This window comes from Triturus cristatus, chromosome 4_2 (genome assembly GCF_964204655.1).
Source record: "Triturus cristatus chromosome 4_2, aTriCri1.1, whole genome shotgun sequence".
Lineage (NCBI taxonomy): Eukaryota > Metazoa > Chordata > Amphibia > Caudata > Salamandridae > Triturus > Triturus cristatus.
Genome location: NC_140586.1, coordinates 362,865,967 through 362,886,456, shown reverse-complemented (window position 1 = coordinate 362,886,456; position 20,490 = coordinate 362,865,967). Strand labels below are relative to the sequence as shown.

At 47.0% G+C, this 20,490-nt stretch overlaps 1 protein-coding gene across 9 annotated transcripts in view; it reads left to right on the top strand.

Annotated features, from left to right (window-relative positions):
- TDRD5 (tudor domain containing 5) overlaps positions 1-20,490 on the top strand; it is a 1,318,580-nt gene that overhangs the window by 414,808 nt on the left and 883,282 nt on the right. For all 9 annotated transcript variants that reach the window (XM_085601794.1, XM_085601799.1, XM_085601798.1 and 6 more), the window contains exon 5: positions 12,527-12,610. In XM_085601794.1, coding sequence (XP_085457920.1) covers positions 12,527-12,610 — 84 coding nt within the window. The remainder of the gene's footprint in view (positions 1-12,526; positions 12,611-20,490) is intronic.

The following is a 20,490-nucleotide window of genomic DNA, read 5'->3' as shown; positions in this document are numbered from 1 at the left end:
TTGTGGTGGAGTAAAGAGGCATGAGGTGGACTCAAAACTATCCATCCTTGATATTCAGCATCCTGATCTTCTATAATGCCTTCTGCGGTCTTCTAAATAAAACTTTGGGCTCTGGCACTTATTATATTACAAAGCAAACGCTGCTCTTCACTCCTCATAGCTTCAATCCCTTATCACCCATTTCTTTCCCTTGCCAGTACTTCTTACGTTTCCATTCCCATATATTGTACATGAGCCCTGTCAAGGATTGTAAAGTTTTGTTTTATCTTTAAAATACCCATTTCACCCTCCTTTAGAGCATATTAGAGCCCCATATTCTTTTCAACTATTCATTTTCCTAGTTCTTACCTTCTGTGTTACTCTTCCATGATTATTCTGGATTCTTTCACACCCCTGGCGTTCCTCTACATCCTTTTAATACCATCATCTGTTATCCACTAAAGTGCATCCTCATTGACCCTTATTCCGAGAGGTAGGCAGTTGCACCTTTTGCTCGCTGTACTTTTTGCTAATTGCTTTTTGCACAGACAAAACCAGTTTTAACTATTTAAAAACTTATGCCCTATTTTAAATAACTTGTTTTTTAATTTTCTGCACTGTATTTGAATCTGATGTGTGGATGGAGGCGGGAATCGAACCCTGAGCGGAAGGTATTCAAAGAGAGAATCTGAAACCGCAATTTTCTTGAGTGTGCAGTCTAGTTGTTCAACCTGAGGAGTAGAAAAAGGGACGCTGGACGAGCGCGCAGCAGACGTGTGCCGAAGTCAAGCCCGTCTGCGCCTGTCAGCGTCCTAGAGGCGGCCAGTGCTGGAAACGCTGCCGGGTATCCACAAGCCCATTTAAATCGTATAAGCTATGGCAGAACAAGGCTAATGGATATTGGTAAGTAAAAAAGAATCTAAAAACAGTGGAACCTTCTAATAACCAGCACCTAACCTAATGTCACTCTCTCAATATTCTCCCCTTAAGCTTTAATAGGGACTCGCGTGCAAACTGAATGGCACCCACTGTCACAGTGCCTATTTCCTCGGGAATCCAACAGTCTATCAACAAAGCATAGGTGCACCACAGGAGGAAATGAAAGTTCACATTTAAAAACTTTTTTGTCTCCAAAAATGCAGATTCTTCAAAGTTTTTTTCTTTTATTCCATTTTCATAAAGCGTGGAAAAACCAGACTTCGGTTCTTGTCAATCAACCAACAAAAAACAGCCGACGCGTTTCGTCCTGATACAGGACTTCTTCAGGGCGCTAGTAATTGATGGTGAGTAGAATTTTACTGTTCTTGAAAATCCTAGTAGGGTATGTGTAAAAAAAAAAGGTTCTCCCATTCAGTAAAATCTTTGAAAGGTCCAGAGTCAATATTCACATCAGCAATAATATTATTTCTGTTTAAACACCAATTAAGGCCAAGTCCAATGTGTTCGCAATGTGATATTTGCGGGCTGCAGTGGTATGCGCTGATCTCCGTCGCGATTCGAACCCGTCGGATCGCGACGGAGATCAGCCTCCCTGATTATCTGCTGGGCTGACTGCAGGTGGTACAGAATGCGGCGGCCAGAGCTATTCTTATAGTAGGCCCCAGGGCCCGAATGACCCCCCACCTGATATCCCTGCACTGGCTACCAGTCTGGAAGAGGATCCTTTTAAAACCCTAGTTTTGACATTTAAGGCCTTCCATAATACTGGGGCACCTTACATTAGGAAATGGATTCAACATTATGTCCCACAACGGACCCCAAGTTCCTCAGTTCAGCTTTTGAAGACCATCCCAAAGTTTTTCCGCTCCTGCATGGGTGGTCGTTCTTTTCAAGTGGTGGCATCTCGGCTATGGAACAGCTTACCACTCTCCCTTAGACAGGTGCAGGATCTCCTCACCTTTAGGAGGAACCTAAAAACATGGTTATTCCAACATTAGTTCTTGGCCGGCTTTTGTGCTCAATTGCCTATCTCGTGGTCCTTTCAGCGCCGGGACACTCTGTGGAGTAGCCGTGCGCTTTACAAGTACCTAGTTACATTACATTACATATTGCAGCTGAAAGAGAACATGGCAAATCTCACTTCAAAGGTGGCTTTACATTTAGATGGACTTTACATCTGTGAAGCCAGTTGTTCCAGATCCTGGATTGAACCCTATTTCGCCCAATACCACTTTGCTATGATATACTTTGATGCAAGTAAGCTGTGATTGTGGCGTGTTCGTTCTCAACGGGGGTCACTTATCCCATTCGCTAAATCTGCTATCTTCCATGACATATGCTGAAAACCTAGTTTATCCTTTAAGCAGTTTTTCACATTACTTTACATTGTGTAACTTAAAACATTTCTTTTGTTTCGCGTATTAATACATGTAAATTCACATAATGGTAAAAAATTTATTTTTACATTTTACATCAATATTGCATCAAAATCATTAAGTGTCCATTTAAGTTCTTTGAAATTCTGCATTTTCTCAGAGTTGACTCTTTGTGTTCTGATCTGTTTCCAAAAGCTTCCTGATCAGTTTGGCCCAAACTACAAGTTCCTACCTGAGTTTGTCATCAGTTTATACCTAGGGCATTCTTTTTCCCCTCTGCTAATGCCCATTCACTTCTATCCGTTTCCCATTTATTTATGTCTGGTCTTTATTTTTAGTTCCAGTGAACATCTATCCTGCTTTTTGCCAGTACTAGCCCCAAGGCCACACATTAATGTTGTAGTTTCTTTTTAGGGGGGACATACATAGACAGTATTCTGGGTTGTATTGGACTATCTTTCCTACTGTTGTCTTCAGTCTTTTGGCTATTGGTTTTCAAAAGTTCCTGTTGTTGCTCCAGTTCCATATCGTGTGGATACAATCTGCAGTAGGGGTGTCACATCATGCCTACTTATCTCTGCTCTCCAATTACAGCTGCAAATCTCTACTCATTGGCCTTTCCTCGCCCAACCTGTTAAATCTCTCTTCTCCTTCATTAACCTTCGTTACCCTGCTTGGTCTCCCTGTAATGCTAGACCGTCCTCCTTTCCATCGATCTCTAGGTCTAACTAAAAATACCTTGTTGGGAAATTGCTAGGAGTTCGTTTTTCTGCTGCATTAATGCAAGAATAGAGAATCTCACACCTTTCAAAATTGCTACGAGTGAGCGCATCTATGCTGGGAGTGTTGACTGGTTTTAAATGTTTAAGCACGATTTCCGACCAGCTGGATGCGCTCTGCCTTGCCAGGGATGGAGGCAGACTGAACAGGAAGTGAGCTTTCACTATATATATTTCTGGGCTAGGATCTAGGCATCTTTTACACTAATAACAAGATGAGACAATCTACTTTCACAATGTTCTATATCCTTATCTTCTGCAATGCAGCAGTGCACACATAAAAAAAGCCCATTTCAGAACCCCACTTCTTCTAAAGAATCATATAAGTTCTACTTATTTCCTCTTAAATCTCAATCGCTGAAAGCTGCCATTGTCCATCTGTGAGAGATGGATATGTACTTCACCTTTGCCTTTCTTCACATAATTGACTGCAAAATGATTTTCATAACTTACCTCAAATCTTTTTCAAAGCTGTTTGGGCCCTTTTGATCTCTACAAAAACAGAAAACAGTTAAACGAAAACCGATAGAATATGGCTGGTTTCCTTCCCCTTTTCACTCTCATTTGTTGATCAATTCTTATTCTTTTTAAAAAATTTTATCCCATTTCCATATTGTCCCATAGAGTGTCGATGTGCATATAATCATCACTGGAAGGCATTTATCTTGTTCCTGAGTGTATAACTGCGGCATATTTATTGACTGCTTGCATTCAGCATTGATGGTGCCTTGCAGCCTCAGAAGAGAGGTTAAGCCCTGCTTTTGCTTTTAGCAGTAACAACTTCAGGAGTGTAAGATAACAAAATACCCAACTTAATAATGTTTATTAAGAAAGCAGAGTAACATATCCGACCATGCGTCTTAAGCCCAGGTCTGGTGGCCCCTCAAGTAAACCAGACATCATCCTGACACAGATGGACCTGCTGGCCCCAAGGAAAGGCTGCACCAGAGGTGTAGAGGCCGTAGACTACAATCCTGTGCCTAAATCTCCTTTGGCACTGCGCCGCTTACAAAGATCCTGCCTCGGAGCGCTGCACCCGCATTGCCAACATGGCAGCCTACAGCAGACTATGCCACAGCAAGACACTCCGGGGCCAGTGAGGCACTCTAGACGGAGGGGAGACACCGGTGGGCAAAGAGAAGGAGTGGAGCGGTACAGCTTGGAGCAGGCTCCCCTGACAAACTGTGGGGACTAACCTAAGATGCAGGGCAACCCACTCGAGTTGGCGCTGCTGGCAGAGGAGCCGGGAGTGGAAGGTGGGCCTGAGCCAGGCTCCCTCGCCTTCTTCGGGCGGAGAGGCAGAGGAGTGTTGAGTGATCAAAATGGAGAAGCTTGCGGAAGGCGCTCCTGACTGAAGGCCCGGACTGGGCTCCCTGGCCTACTTTGATTGAGACTGCCATAGCCTTACGCCCCCGCTGCCTCCCCCCTGCAGACAAACAGGACCCATGGGGGGTGAGTGCCACTTGGCAATGACGGCGGTTAGCGAGATAAGAGGAGCAGGCGGCAACAACAGAGGCAGCCAGCTGCCTGATGGATTTGGTGCTGCTTGGCCATCCAACCGGCTTCCATAGATGACGTTGTGAATACCCGGTGTGCAGAGGCATGTGGCTGGCGCGATTGCTAAAGTGCACACCTGCCCGGCTTCCTGTTACCTTACTGCTCTTGCCCCCTGTTGGATGCCTACAGCAGAGAAGGGTACTTCTATTTCCTATTACGCCACTGGGCAACTCTTTAACTGAGCCTTGTCTATACACCTGCCTGGAACATTGCCCACCCCCCTCCCTAACGCTGAGAATTACATAGAGCGCCGCAAGATGGGACGTGATCGCCATCCACGTTTCACACAGAAGCCCAGCATATACCAATTATCCTGTGGCAGTAGGAGTGGCAAAATGATTCATGCTGAGGGAGGTAGCAGTGGCACCAACAGGACGCCAAAGCTGCAGAAGCCCACGGGTACGCAGATCCTGGTAGCTATTGAGCAGCCCAGCCATAAACTGGAGCACAAAATGAACACTTCGGCGCTGGAAATAAACTTAGTAAGGGTAGATCTGCGCAAGGTGAATGAACAGTCCCCGGCCACAGATAAAAAGCTGCAAGGACTGACAGCGGAGGTAGCGAATAACAGCACGCTCTACTGCAGATTGTGCCCTTTGCTTGGAAGATATGCTTTAGGACCCTGAGGGCAGATCCAGGCAATGCAGTCTCTGCTTTGTTGGATTTCCGGAATGTATGGAGGGAGCTGTCCTGAATTTGTCACATGAGCAGTGGGTACAAGACTTGCTGAAGCCCGTGGGCATCATCCAGTTGTTAGTGATAGAGATAGAGCAAGCGCTGAGGGCGCTATCCCCGACGATGCCCCAGAGGCCCTTGAGCCATGATCACAAAAATATGGAATTACAGAGACAGACATGCCATCCGCGAATGGTTCGTGTCAGCGGAGAACCCTGTTACGAGGTTGGTACTCTCCGCATTTTTCCAGATTACACGCAAAAGGTGCAGCATTAGCGCAAGACATTTGTGGCAGTAAAACAGAAATGGAGGTCTGTGAACCTGAAGTATATGCTGCTGTTTCCTGCCACCCTTAAGGTCCTGCATGAAGGCAAAGACTAGAAGGAGTAGATGGCCAGCGATGACCACCTGGCGATATGGGGTGTAGCAGGGGGGAGGCATTTGCTCCAACAGAGTGATTGGTGGTCTGTGAAGACGGCACGCTGGAGACTTTGACTCGCAGCAAGAAACCCGGTGCCAAGATGCCTCCCCTGACTAGATGAGGAACCCCCAAAGGAGTAAGCAGTTTGGACCCTCAGTGTGCCAATGAGACTATGAGCGCCATGGGAGGATTGCATTGCTGTGCAGATTTGGGCGCATATGCAGCCTTGGCAGGTGGGTGCGGAAGGCAGCCGGACTTGATGAGGCAGAAAAGGCAAGGTGCAACTTAATCTGACAACTGTGATTGCAATGGGGAAACTGAAGGATCCTCTGAATGCAGGGCCTGTTAGTCATGGTACGGGCGTTGAGCCGGCCTGTGGAGGGCCAGCTGCGAACAGGGCAACACAGATAAGATAAACTTCGCCGGTGCAACACACACACTAAATTATAGGAGGGCCACTGTCGGTGAAACCGCTCTGCATAGTGAGTCGGTGTAGTCCAGTCTAGTGGTGAACTTAGCTGCATCCCTCCCGTGGGTAACAGCTGGGAGAGCACGGCTTGGGCCTCCTACGGAACCGTTGGCAGCACCTGTGCAACTGTATCCCACAGAGTGTGGGAATAGCGGCCCAAAAGGAATGCGGTGTTCACGCAATGCCAGCCTGGTGGAAGAAATTTTTTTCTGGCCTACGTTGTCCAGCCTCTTGCATTCCCGATCTGGTGGTGCGGTGAAGAATACACCAGGATTTACATAGGAAGTGGAGGCTTGGACCACCAAGCTCTTCATGGTAGAGTGTTCTGTGAGGAATTTAGGGTCCCCTAGAGCAGGGCAGTGGGTTACTATCCTGTTCACAGGAGCCCCCGTGTTGGGCCTGGACCAGGTCCCAAGCAGGACATCAGTAAGTGATTAGTTAAACGGGAGAAGTGGTTATGAGGAGGACACTCTCAGCTGAAGCACTTCTGTCAAGACGTTAGTCCACCAAGGGCAAGCTAAGGTCCAGGACCTTGGCCGCCCTCCTCAGTTCAAAATACTCAAGCTAGCTCAGGGTCTGTCTGCCCTCGGATGGTAGCGTGGGACGCTTACTTTCATATCCCCGTCCTGCCTGCCCAAAAGCATTACCTGCGGTTCACGGGGGGGCCACAAGCATTTTCAGTTTTTCTGTGCTTCCCTTTGGCCCTCACCAGCTCCCCTTGGGTGTTAAACAAGGTGATGGCGGTGGTTGCAGCTCATCTGCAGAGATTAGGGGTGCCAGTCTTCCCTATCTCGATGACTGGCTGTTGAAGGCGGGCACGTCCCAGGCTGTCGTTTCCCTCCTCCAGACTACGGTGGACCTCTTGCACTTGCTGGGGTGCACTATCAACTTGCCGAAGTCGCACCAAACTGCCTCTCTGACGCTTCATTTCAGTTCTGGACACGGTGCAGTTTTGGGCCTATCCTCCCGAACGGCGAGTCTGGGATATCCAGGCTATAATACTGATGTTTCAGCTTCTATCCCAGATTTCGGTGAGATTGACTCTGCGGCTGCTGGGCCTCATGGCTTCCTGCATTCTGCGTGTGACACGTGCCCGCTAGCATATGTGGGCTCTGCAGTGGGACCTGAAATTCCAGTGGGCGCATCATCAGGGGAATCTCTCCGGCATGGTCCAGATTTTTGAGGGAACTGCATAAGATCTACAGTGGTGGTTAGCGAACTGTGATTGGTTCAGCGGCAGACCCATCTCCCTTCCCCAACCAGATATGATGGTAGTGAAAAATGCGTCACTCCTATGATGGGGCGGCCATCTTGGAGAGGGGGATATCAGAGGCCTCTGGTCTGCGGCGGAATCCGGACTCTACATCAACCTGTTGGAGCACCGAGCGATCCGGCTGGCATTGAAAGCATTTCTGCCCTCCAACAAGGGAAGGCTAGTCCAAGTGTTCATGGACAACACCACCGCCATGTGGTACTGCAACAAACAAGGTGGGTGGGGTCATGGACCCTTTGTCAAGAAGCCCTGCATCTCTGGACATGGCTGGAACATCACTGCATGTCCCTGGTGGTTCAACATCTGGCTAGCTCGCTAATCGCCAGAGTGGGCAAACTCAGCCAAAGATGCCTAGCAGATCACGAATGGTGTCTTCATCTGGAGCTTTGGTTAGATCTGTTTCACCACCAACAAGAACGTTCAATGTCAGCAGTTTTGTGTGCTGGAGATTCCAAGGCGCCTCCTGAGACGCTTTTCATCTTGAGTAGCGCTCAGGCCTTCTGTAAGCCTTTCTCCCAATACCGCTCCTGCCCAGAGTTCTCAAGGAGATCAGGAACGATCGGACCCAAGTCATCCCTGTGACACGGAGAGTCTTGTATACCGAGCTGTTGACTATGGCCATCGGTCCTCCAATCAGGCTGCTTCTTCTGGAGGAGCTTCTGTTGCAGCAGCAAGGTAGGGTTCCACACCCAAGCTGTCTATGCTCTGCCTTCTTGTGTGAAGATTGAGCAGGGACAGTTGACCGCTTTCGACCTTCCACCTGAAGTGTGTGACATTTTCTTGACAGACAGTTGTCCCTCCACCAAGACAGTAGACGCCTGTCGTTGATGGAAATTTGTGACATGGTGTACAGACAGACAGATCGATCCCCTTTCTGTCCCTCTTTCTCAGGTTCTTCTTTTCATTCTCTCTCTTGCCCAGCAAGACTCTGCTTTGGGCACTCTTAAAGGCTATCTTTCTGCTAACTCTGCTTTTCCACTGTTGCCTGACAAGCCATCCCCCTTAAAGATTTCTATTTTTAAATAGGTTTCTGAAATGTTTACTGCATTTATTCCCACCTTCTCATTTTATTATGCCGCAGTGGGACTTCAATCTCATCCTCACTTTCCTTATGGTGGCTGCCTTCGAGCCTCTGTACAATTGTCCACTCATGCTTCTTTCCATCAAGATGTACTTTCTTGTGGCTATAACATCTGCCCAGAGGGTCAGTGAGCTTTAGGCATTGTTATCCAATCCTCCTTACCTGAACATCTACCCAGACATACTGGTGCTTTGTACGACCAGAGCTAAAGCTGCAACCAATGCGTTAGCAGTTCTGGTCCTGGACATTTGCCAGGCAGCAAGGTCAGCTTCCTTGCACACGTTTACCAAACATTGCTACCTGGACAGTCAGATCCGTAGGGATGGGCATTTTGCCCGTTCTGTCCTGCAGGACTTCCTCATGGGAAATTGGTCCGCAGACCCACCTTCAGGAAGGTATTGCTTGATAAGGAATCTACGGCTAGGAGTCTCTATCAGATGAACAAGTTACTTACCTTCATGTAACGCCATGTCTAGTAGAGAATTTATCTAACCGCAGGTTCCTGACCAACCCACACAGCCTCACCACAAACGGATTTCTAGGGACAGGGTTTTCCCCTTTCAGGGCCCTAGTGTTCCACACCAGTGGTCAGGGTGCTTCTTGGCTCTGTTTTTCTGGTGTGGAAAGTCACGAATAGTAACTGACATCAGCGCACCGGGGTGGCGCCTATATAGGCACAGTGCGCGTCACCTCTGGTGCGTATGATGCTGACGAGGCCTCGCAGAGCTGAATGACAACACCTACCGCCGAACAGGGGTCCTGCTCACGAAAACGTTCCAGATTCAGTCTGACATCCTTTGGCTAACTCTAAGGTAAGGAATCTGCGGCTAGATAGTCTCTACCAGATAAGGCATTACCGAAGGTAAGTTACTTGTTTATTTAGGTGAGCATTAGTTATGTTATACTGAACTCTCACAGTGGTTTGGGGTGAGATGAGAAGGCCCCAGTTAATTGGATGGCAGAGTGTTTACCCGGGGTGAGGGAAGGGAAATTGAATAGTATTCATTTACGCTTTGCCCATACCTGGTGTAGCAGATGTAACAGACAGTGAGCTGTCTGACTAGACCACAGTCCTCGCCTGGCCCTGGAGGTCGTTGAGGGCTGTGTCCCTGACTACGGCTTACCTTTTGTTTTGGGAATGGCTACAGCACTCGAGAACACAATATGGATAGCCACTCTGAATGTCCGTGCAATTGATGCATATAAGAAACGGTTCCAGGCACATGCCAATCCGAGGCGGCATGGGATAGGGATTGCCACGTTACAGGAGACACATTTGATTGAGGAAGAGGTTGGTAAAATGAGGAAGAAGTAAGCGTGGGCAAACATTCTTCTCTACGTACTCAATGTATGCCAGGGGAGTTACCATTTGGGTGGCCCCAGTGATTCATTTTCAGCACAGGCAATCCACAGCGGATATTAGGGACTCTGTATCATAGTCTATGGTCTGTTAGGTGGGGGGGTGGGGCTGTTCCTTTAAACTCGTATGCACACAACATAGAGGACAAGGAGTTTTTAACATGCTTTCTCATCTCATTCTCCTAAACATTGACTTGCCACTGATATGAGCTGGTGACTTTAATTGTGTTTAAGATGGCGACTTGGACAGGCCCCCACCCAGACATCATACTAAGCCTGAAATGAGTGCTCCATTGCTTGAAGTCATGGAGCAGTTGAATTGAGTTGATATCTGGTGTGTTCTACACCACACGAACAAGCAATATTTATGCCATTTAATCACACTTAACACATACAGCCAACTGGACCGTATTGGTGTCTTGTGGAGCAGCCCTCAAGTGCAAGAGGCCAGGTACTTAATTAGATTCCTCTCACATTTCCCTACTGGCCCCCAGTTTCGGTCCTCGAGCGTGGATACTGGCTTGATGGCTTCGCCCGAAGGCCCTTACTGATGCGGTCTTCCAGTTGGCAATCAAGGTTGGCCTGGATGGGTACCTAGATGATAATTGTGACTCCACAGAGACTTTTCAGTGGAATGGGAGGCGCCAAAGGTTGTCCTTCGTAGAGATTGCATGTCTACCGCATATGGTTTCAAGCAACATCTGTATCGCACCCTGGCGCAGAATACCCAACTGGCACACCTTCAGGCACCAGAGAGGGGCAGGGCGGACAGACGGAGGCAAGACTGGCCCTTCGTAGGGAAATAGCTGAAACATGGAACACACTAGACAGGCACAACTTTAGGGACTACAAGTAAACTCTGCACAGGGAGAGGGGATGTGTCAGGGAGGCCCCTGGCATGGCTGCTTCTACAGGAAACCCCTACCTCACTTGTATAAAATTTTGTGTGGTGATGCAGTCCGCTATAAATGACACACTGGCAGACTATCTTACTCGCTACTATGTGCAACCGGACCCGCCTGACCTGTCAACGATCAGGATATTTCCGGAGCCCCTCCGGCTTCCACGGCTCCCCAGATGGATACTGAGGCACTGTAACTACAAATATCAAGGGAGGAGGTGATGGCCGCGATTCGAATGTTGCCCATGGTTAAGACCCCCTGATGTGGATGGCCTCTCCTCTGAATTTGTACACCGTATTCCTGGTAGACATGCTCCTAGAAGTCTACTTAGAGGTGAAAGACAGGCATTGCTTACCAGACTCTGTTAGAGGCTACCGTTGTAATGGTGCAAAAGCCCGATAAAGACCCGAAGGAGCTAAATGTGCAGCACCCGTTGTCCCAGTTAAGTGTAGACCCAAAAGATTTTGCCTAAACGTTGGTGAAGCCCCTGCTGCCCAGAATAGGGGCTCTGGTATACGGAGACTAATGCAGCTTTATCCCGGGCCCTCAATGCACTCATGAATATTTGGTGTCTTGGCAATGTGATGGCCTCAGTCTAACAGATCCAAGATGATTGTGCCCCAGTTGAGCTTGATATTAAAAAAACGGTTGATTCCCTATGGTGGGAGTATATGTTTGAGGTCCTTAGAGAAATTGGCTTTCGTGTTATTTGGCTTTGTTGGTATGACTTCTATATAAGAACCCAACCGCACAAGTTCTCTCAGGCGGCCAAACATACTACAGCTGGAGAGTTAAAAGGGGAACTAGGCAGGGATGCTTGTTGTTGCCCCTCTTGTTTGCAATAGGGATGGAACCGTTAGGGCTGACTACGACAAGAGATGGAGCCTTGCGGTGTACGAGTCGGCATGTGGGATCTATGTATACGGATGGCGCTTTGGTGTACGTGACGCAGCTCAGCAAATCAGTGCTGGGGAAGGAAGTGTGATTGAAAAGAGTGCGAAGGAATGATGGGGCAGAAGTGGTTTTGTCATACAGGGCGGATATGCTCCTAACCTTTTTGCATGGTCAGATCGATGAGGATGGCATTGTTGGGGGCACTGGGTCCTTGGTAGGCAATAGCTGACCCATGGCTGGTTGTATCACATGTTATTGGGAGACTGGAGAGTGGCTGTGCCTAGTTAAGACTAGATAATGAATGGGAGGGAGCGGACTGCAGAGGGTGGCTGGACATTGATGAGACATAATATGACATTCTGCCTACAACTGATAAGTTAGCACCATTGCTTTGTATAATGATCCTCATTACTAGGTGTAACTGCTGTACTTGTGGGGGAGTATAGAGATGGTGTCTTGCTGTTGTTATTTTATTGATCAGATTAAATTACCAATAAAGATCATTAAAAAAGCAGAGTTCATCAACATTTCTGCCCATACCCTTTCTTAGAGAGTTTTCAGGAAATTGAGTCATAAGAGTGTAGCTAACTCACACTCAATGTTAAAGGATTAAGACAAGGAATACTAGCAAAGTGGTAATGTCAATGTAAAAAGATGATCACTTTTAAGTTGTGGTTCATTAAAATTCGAGTGGCACTTTTCGTAGTTAAACTTTCCAGTTGTGTCCTAGTATGATAATTCTCTTGAATTTAAACTAGTCTGCATTTTGAACGATTTGCATTGAAGGATTACCTAACTGATGATTGTTTATTTTGTTTGCAGTTGGAGGAAGAGGCAAAGGTTTCTCTGGCACAGAAAGGGCCTGGTGGGACCATTGATTACGAGCTCAAAGAAAAAATAAGATTTGTAAGTGTTTGTATTGAATGAGGAATTCATTTATATATGTTTAGTACAATGTTTATAGCACTGTGTTTCTTCTCATTGAAATGCAGTCGTTGGTTACAGTCCAAATGTTGGTTGTAGCAGGGTTTCCTAGCTGCCTCATTTTAGGGAAAGCTCTTAGAGCTACAGCTTCAATAGTTTGCCTAGGAAGAAAGTGACAAGTCCATAGCCTGAGGTAAATATGACCTTGTCAGCTAAAGAAACGAATTGCTACCTTGTAAAAAGCAGAATTTGATATTCCAACTAGAAATGGGAAAAACAGTTAAGGGGGTTAACCCATGTACTCCTACAATCTCTTGTTGATTGTGTTTTTGTCTCTGCCTATGTGCAGTGTTTTGCTGCCTTTCAATTAGGTTTGTGCTATCCAAATGACGCATATATACACAAGCTTTATCCTTTCTACTGAAATTTGCAATTATCTCTTGTACAGGCAAAAAGGCCTCTTTAAGTTCAAGTGTATAATATAGTTTTATCATAGCGCATAGGAAACAATGAATTGTAAACTAAATTAGTACAACTCTATTGATAGGCACGTAATCTGGAATTTTTACTGATGGTAAGCCCTAATTTTATTCAAGGCTCAGAGACTTATAATATGCCTTACATTCTAACTTTTACATTCATCAACCAGAGAAAAGAAAAGAGGAATAAAATCTGCGGCCCTAAACCCAAAACTACAATGCCCTTGGCCAAGAACTACAATAATTGTCTCACTCAGGTAGTATATACTCTAAGGTATAAGTAGTATGTGCAGCATTCTCCCTTCCTTTTTCTTGAACCTGAAACTTTACAAGATTGTGGTAAAACATCACAATGAAGAAGAAACTAATGAAGATAAGCAGAAAGGCACTAAGTAAATCCCCATCTTGAGACTAATAATTGAGCAGACTGCAAAACTGTAGTTGTGGTGGCTTGGAAGAAGAAAGAAAATGACACACAAAGGCCAGGGAGGGCATTACCAACAATAGAAGTAAAACAAGCACAGAAAGATAGTGGTAGCATAATACTCTCCTTCATATATTTAGTAAAATTAAGACATTCCATCATTAAGAAATTTGAAAAGTCCAATTTTATTGAAAGACCGAAGGCTCATATTATGCTCTTTTAAAGCATATTAGAAGTAGAGCCAGATTTGGTTTATGATAAAAAAAAAAATTAAAGTAGAAATTGACAATTAACTGGATACTCTCAGAATGTCCTTTAATATAATGCCCATGGAGAAAGAATTAAATGCCGTAGTCCCCTCAGTAGAATGGGCCTCATAATCGGAACCATCAGTATCACCTGTTTTTTTAAAAACTTTATTTATTAAATTGCTGGATACTTACAATGGCAAGAGTCACAATCGTAATGCAACAGTGATAAGAGAGCCACATGATGTACAGCAATACTTCCTTTTATCTATTTTATCCCCAACCAACCCCTCCCACCCTTGTCCCAACAGACCCAAAGGCAGTTCAGGTAAAAAGCACAATATACCACATGTGTTACAATAAATGGCAGTGAGACTTCACAGATCTTGCAGCAGTTTGCGTCCCCGGTGTCTAACTTAATCACAGTCACTTATATCGGGTCAGGGTTCTCCAACAGGTACATAGTGAGTGGCGCCCAAAAGTCCTTAGGCCTAGAGGCCACTGGTAGCTCCTCAGCGTAGACGGTCATTTGTTCCCTGCAGAAAACAAGGTCTTACCCAAGGTAGGCACTGCGCTAGTGTTCCAATGCATTGCAAGAGGACGTTTGGCAAACAAGGTGCCTATAGCCACAATATGCCGATTGCACAATTTAGTTCCTTTTAAAAGCCCTAATAAACACAGCTCAGGCGTACAATCAATTTTTTAAGTGTCATGTCATTAAGAACCTTCACTACCCTTCACCAGAAACTGGATACAGCAGAGCAACCCCACGCTAGATGTATACAGTCCGCTCCGTAATTTTTTATTGAATTTTGTGAAGTTTTTTAACATTCTGAGGTCGTTCAAAACCGTATACATACAGTACAGACAGGCGTCATGAAAGAGGACATGTAGCTGAGGTCCGTAGCATAATTACATTTACAGAACATGCATGTATATGTCTCTACATTCCTATTATTAAAATGTACAGTTGTATACAACTTCTATGCTGTTCTGCGTCACTTCTTTCCTTTGTGTACAAATGGTAGAGTCTGTGAAATATGCAGTCGCACCAGACATGGTTGCATTCAATTATCACTTGGATTGTACAATAATAAACACTTGGAGGCTATAGATATATGGACACCTCTGTAGGAAACTAATAAGTCTGCGAGATATGCCAATAAGATATATATATTTCAATCTACTAAAATAATAACTTGCTAAACAAACTGCCATCAAGAACGTATTGCAGCTGGGCCTGGATATGTACATCCTGTACATGCATATTATGGTAACTCGCCAGGGTGGCACTTGACTCGTGCATACAGTTAAGAGCCTGGCGTCTCAGGTGGCTGGTTGGAGACTCAGGTATGCATACGGCAGCGGGTTCAGGCCATTAGTGCGTTACTTTATAGGACACAGTTTAGATATTAGGTGACGTGTGCACATTGACTTGGGGCTTTGGTATTTGTGTTTGCTGCGTTTGGGAGGGGCGCTGCCGCCGTCATGATTGTTCCCTTGTGTGAATGCTGTAAGGATGGTGTCCCAGTGTTGGGCTATCGGGTACTTGCGGAGCCCTGCAGTTTCCTCCCTGTGAAGTGTTTTACTATCTGCCTTTGCCCATACCGTAAGTGATTTTTCCCAACTGACTATTTCCGGGGGGGGGGGGGGGGGGGAAGGGGTAGGACAGGGGGGCATTTTGTTTCCACCTCTACCCCACTATCAGTCCCAGGTCTCTAAACCGAGAGATGACTTTATTCTTGGGCATATAGACCCAGAATACAAACCCCCCACGTGCACGGTAGGGGCACGTCAGTGCAGTTTGAAAGTGCCGCTGTTACTGTGGTCAGTAGATTTGAAGGGAGGGGCAGGACCAGAGCATGTGTAAAAGGTTTGCGTTTATCTGCTGACATCGCGGGCACCCTGAAATGGCAATGTTGATATACCTATTTATATTATCGGGCGAGAGATATGCTCTCTGTATTATGTATGTTTGTATTAGTTTGAATTTTGAGCTCCTCTGTATGTTTGAGGAGCCCGCAAGGGCAGCGCCCCACTCGCTCTCCGTCCACGGTTGTCTCCCATCGTGTGCGAAGACTCAGCATGGGCTTCAGCGTGTGTGTAAGTAGAGCTTCCACCAACCAGTGTACTATGTGTGACCCTGCACGCATTATGTGTAAGTACTGCAGCAGCAGGTGTGTTGCCGGTAGAGATCTTGTAATAGAAGTGTGCAGGAGAAATTGCCCCTGGAGGTAAGGCATGGTCCTCTACCAGCGCCTCAAATGAGAGAAGGGAGCCGTCTGCATAGAGGTCGCCCAGGGTGTCTACTCCCGCTTTATGCCAGTGTGTAAGAATCCCTTCGGAGGTGCCTGCCCTTCCTCTGGGTGTCCCCGTGAGAGGCAGTATCGGGGCGTAGGGGGTGACTGCACGAGTGAGGTATAAGCTCCTCTTGTAGCATTTATGCGCCAAATCCAGATGTGTCTGAGATGGGCGTGGATGCTTAGCAATGGGGTGGAACAGGTGATAAATCTGAGATTGTGTCCATGGCTGTTGCAAGGTTGCTGTATCTTCTAGCCCCCTGCCACTTAACCACCTCGTCACCCATTGTAACTGCCGCTAGATAGTATAACTACATGTTTGAGCCTGCCAGTCCTCCTTGACTAGTGAGGGCGCACATCTTCCAAAATGCAACTCGGGGTCTGCCTTTGTTCCAGATCAAGTCGCGGAACATACGTTCCAGTTCATGGAAGATTTTAGTCGGGACATAGATCGGGAGGTTCGAAAAATAGTATAATAGTTTTGGTAGTATTAGCATCTTTATCAAAGTGATGTGACTCATGACATTCACCGGGAGTGACTTCCAAAATTGCACCTGGGCCCTGACAGCTGAGATAGCTCTGGTTAGGTTTCCTTCCAGTATGTTGGCGGGTGACAGATATATGAAGATGCCAAGATAACGGAATGTAGTGGGGTACCGCTCGAGAGTGGAGCCATTTATGGGCACACCCGTCTTCACGGTATGTTCGCTAAATGGATAAACTCCCGATTTTTCCCAGTTCACCCGAAGCCCAGACACTTTCTCAAAGTCCCTGAGCGTGTCCGCTATAGTCGTAGGGATATCCTGGAGATCACGCACATACGGTAGCAGATCGTCCGCATACAGTCAAACAGCATGCATCCCATTGTAGGAAGGTGGATATCTGACTATGGTTACCCCCAACTTTTTGCTTAGTGTCTAGCTGGTTTTTCGACTTAGTTGGCCTTAGATCCTGCCATTCAGGGTCTCAGGCTGTCTGCTCTCTCTTTAAAATGGACTCCATGTACCCTAGGTACATACCCAATTGGTAAGGATCACCTTATTGGACCCTGTACAGTGTACCCTAGGTACCCAGGGCATAGGTGTACCCTAGGCCTCCCAGGGGCTGCAGCATGTATTATGCCACCCCTGGCCTGGCCTTCCAATCAGACACAACTGGCTGATCACTCAGCTGGGGCAAGGTCGTGCAATCGCCCCTTGCTTAGGTGTAGTATTCCTATACCTACCTTATATATAGACACATGTACCTATCAGCCGCTCCTATGGCAGGCCTTAACAATCCTGGAGGCAGAGTGCTTGGTAACATGTGAGATGGTGCTCTAGCATGAGCTGAGCCTGTCTGCAGCTTTCGGAACCATGTCCTTATAGCTGTTCTATGATATAGCCTACCATATACTCTTAAAGTGCCTTATAATCTTAAACGGTTATGGTAACTATGGTTTGGCTTTATCAAAACATGTCGTGTAAGGTGTCTAACACTTTGGAATAATACCCCCATACCATTTCTGGTGATGAGGATATTATTCCCCCCTTCTAGAGGGAGAGACATGTTAAAATCCTACTTTGCTGTTTAACTCTGACCAAAGCCTCAGCATCACAAAATGGATGCTGCTGCCACAGACACAAGTCTGACCTCCTGCAGCGGGGAGCCCTCCCAGCCAGGGAGGCCTGGACAATAGGTTTCCTGCTTGGGGAGGTGCTAGCACCTCCCCTGACAGACTTTAGTGTATTGGGGCAGGGAGGTCTGAAAGGAATGAGACATGCCTGGGGCACACAAGGTGCTCCATGCATAGTCCAGTTCAAACCGGTGCTGGGGCACTCCAGCCCCAGCTCTGGCGCGAAACTGGACAAAGCAAAGGGGGTGTAGCCACCCCCCTTCCTGGTCCCACCCATAGGAGGGACCTTGCAGGTAGCCCATCCCACTAGCCCAGTATATCAGTAGGTAGCTGAGCCCTGCAAGATTAGATTATCCTGAATCTGCAACTTGAACAGAAACTCTGGACCTTCGACATTCGACCTCAGGAAGAAGACTGAAGAATCTCCCTTGTGGCCAAGGAGTGACCACCCTGGGCAACCAGGCACCATCCAGCGACCGCTGCTTGCTTTGCGACTGACCCTACGAGGGACGACTGCAGAGACTGACTAGCGCCGAGACTTCCAGACACCTCTGAACCAGATCCACCTCGACAGCAAAGCTGAGACCCGTGGAGGCGACGAGGGACGTGGGACCGGCGATTTGGGAAAAGTGGCTAGTAACTGACTAGGGCGACTTCTGAGGCTTCCTCGAGGCTGTGCTTGGGGAATTGAAAAGCCCCCATCCCGAGCACCATCTGCAACGAAGACCAGCTCCCCACACTTCATGTGTTCTGCGTGGGGCCCTTCTGCACCTGAGTTGCTCGACGTGTTGTCCGGTTGCTGGCCCGTTGGCTAGTGACCTCTGCGACGACGAACCTTTGATTTCATCTTGCTGGTCCGGCTCCTCCAGACTGGCACCCGCTCCTCTGTGAAAGAGAAGCACCCCAGACCTTCCTGGTCTGCACCAGAAGCAAGTCCTCCATTCTGCGTGGGTTCCGCTTGCCAAGGCTTGTTGGGTCCTAACTCGACATCAACGCCGCCGACAGCAAGAGCCTTCGTGGGACAGCTCACCTCCTGGCCCTGGTCGTCCTCGACATCTCCTGGTACCCGTGGCTGCTGCGACAAGCTTCACCGCTTCACCTGCATCTGCACGACATCGCCTGGTTCCTTCCTGGTTCCTTCCCGGCTCCTGGCTGGTGACCTAGACTCTGTCCCTTCTGCTTGCAGGTATCCTTCCTTCTTGATTCCATCCTTGGGATCCACCGGACACTCTTCACTGACTGCCTGTCAGCAACTTTCCTTCAGGCATCCATAGGAGTCAACGACGAAACCCGACGCGAGTTCACACCTATGCACCCGCATACAATGGTATTGACTATCCTAGGGTCTAGTTTCCAAGTCTCGACTTCCTAGCTATTCCAGAAGTGTCCTAAAACTGTTAAATTCTAATAACTACTATTTCTATCGACTTTTACGCATTACGCGTGAGTGTTTCCACTCTGCACCTGAATCCCGTGGGCCGCCCACTTCCTAACTTTTGGTAGTATAGTGTAGCCCCAGCGATTGCCTAGGCCTATCCTGTGTTCGTGACAGTGGTTCTTATACCACTTACTTAGTATATGGTTTGCGTGGCCCCTAGGGCCTAACTGTATTACTTACCTGTGTGACTTAATGTATGCTTGAATAAGACTGTGTTGTACTTCCCTCGAATCTCAAAGAGTGCTGAGGGTTTGACTAGAATAAATACATTCTATTTTTATATATATCTGTTGTGGTGTCCTTTCATTTGGTATTCAAGGGATTACATATGGTATAACAGCTGGCTTCACATGCCATACAGAGTTTAGCCTAAGACTGCTCTTGTCATGCTACCACTAGGATAGCTGGTCTATAAGGTTGACTTTACAACCAATCACCATAAGGGTTGTTTGACTGATACAAGGTGTACACTAGAATTAGTGACATCATATATCAGGCCAACTTCTCACATTGGTGAGCAGCGGTTGGGATCTGAGCTTGCTGTTGTTAATACCATTGTAATCTTGAGATACTAAATTGAAAGATCACATAGATATTGTTAGGTACATATAACATAGATTATAAATACTTAAGTCCTACTGGACTTAGTTGTTGTAGGTTGAAAGGCCTAGCACACCCTGACTACAACTACTAGAGAGGTTTAGTAGATACAACTAGTGTAGGTAGGTGCACACACCACACCCTCACTAGATCATGTCTCTGAGAGGAGAGCAAGTTAATTCTCTCTCAGGAGGGGTAGATCCTAGAAAGATCCCCTCTAGATATGATACCCTAACTTTTCAGGAGATGAGACAATTGTGTACCTCCAGAAAGTTAAAACAGGGTTCAAACCCTACCCTCATTCAACTAGTGGAGATCTTAGAGGAGTATGATGCTCAGAGAGCCTCCCAGGTTAGTACCCTAGGTACAGGTGAGGGTCTACCCACTACAGATGAGTCAGAAGGAACTTCAGAAGATGAGGTAGACAGCCAGGTCCAAGTTGGGAGACTTAGCCAGGCTAACTTAAGCCTACATGGGAGTCTGACTGGAGTCCCCCCATTCAGACCCTCAAGTAGACTTAACCAGAGAAGCAGGAGAGGAAGATCCCCTTCAAGGGAATCTATCCACTCCCATGTCTCTAATAGCTCCAATGCCTCTTCTCACAGGGGAATGACTTCTCCAGAGAGAAAAGAGCATCAGGCCAGAATGAGGGAAGCCAATCTGAGGATTGAAAGGGAAGAACTTGCCCTTGCCAAGATGAAGCTTGCTCTGGCCAGAGAGCAAAAGTTAAGTGGGCTAGGACCCACTGGTGGCAGCAA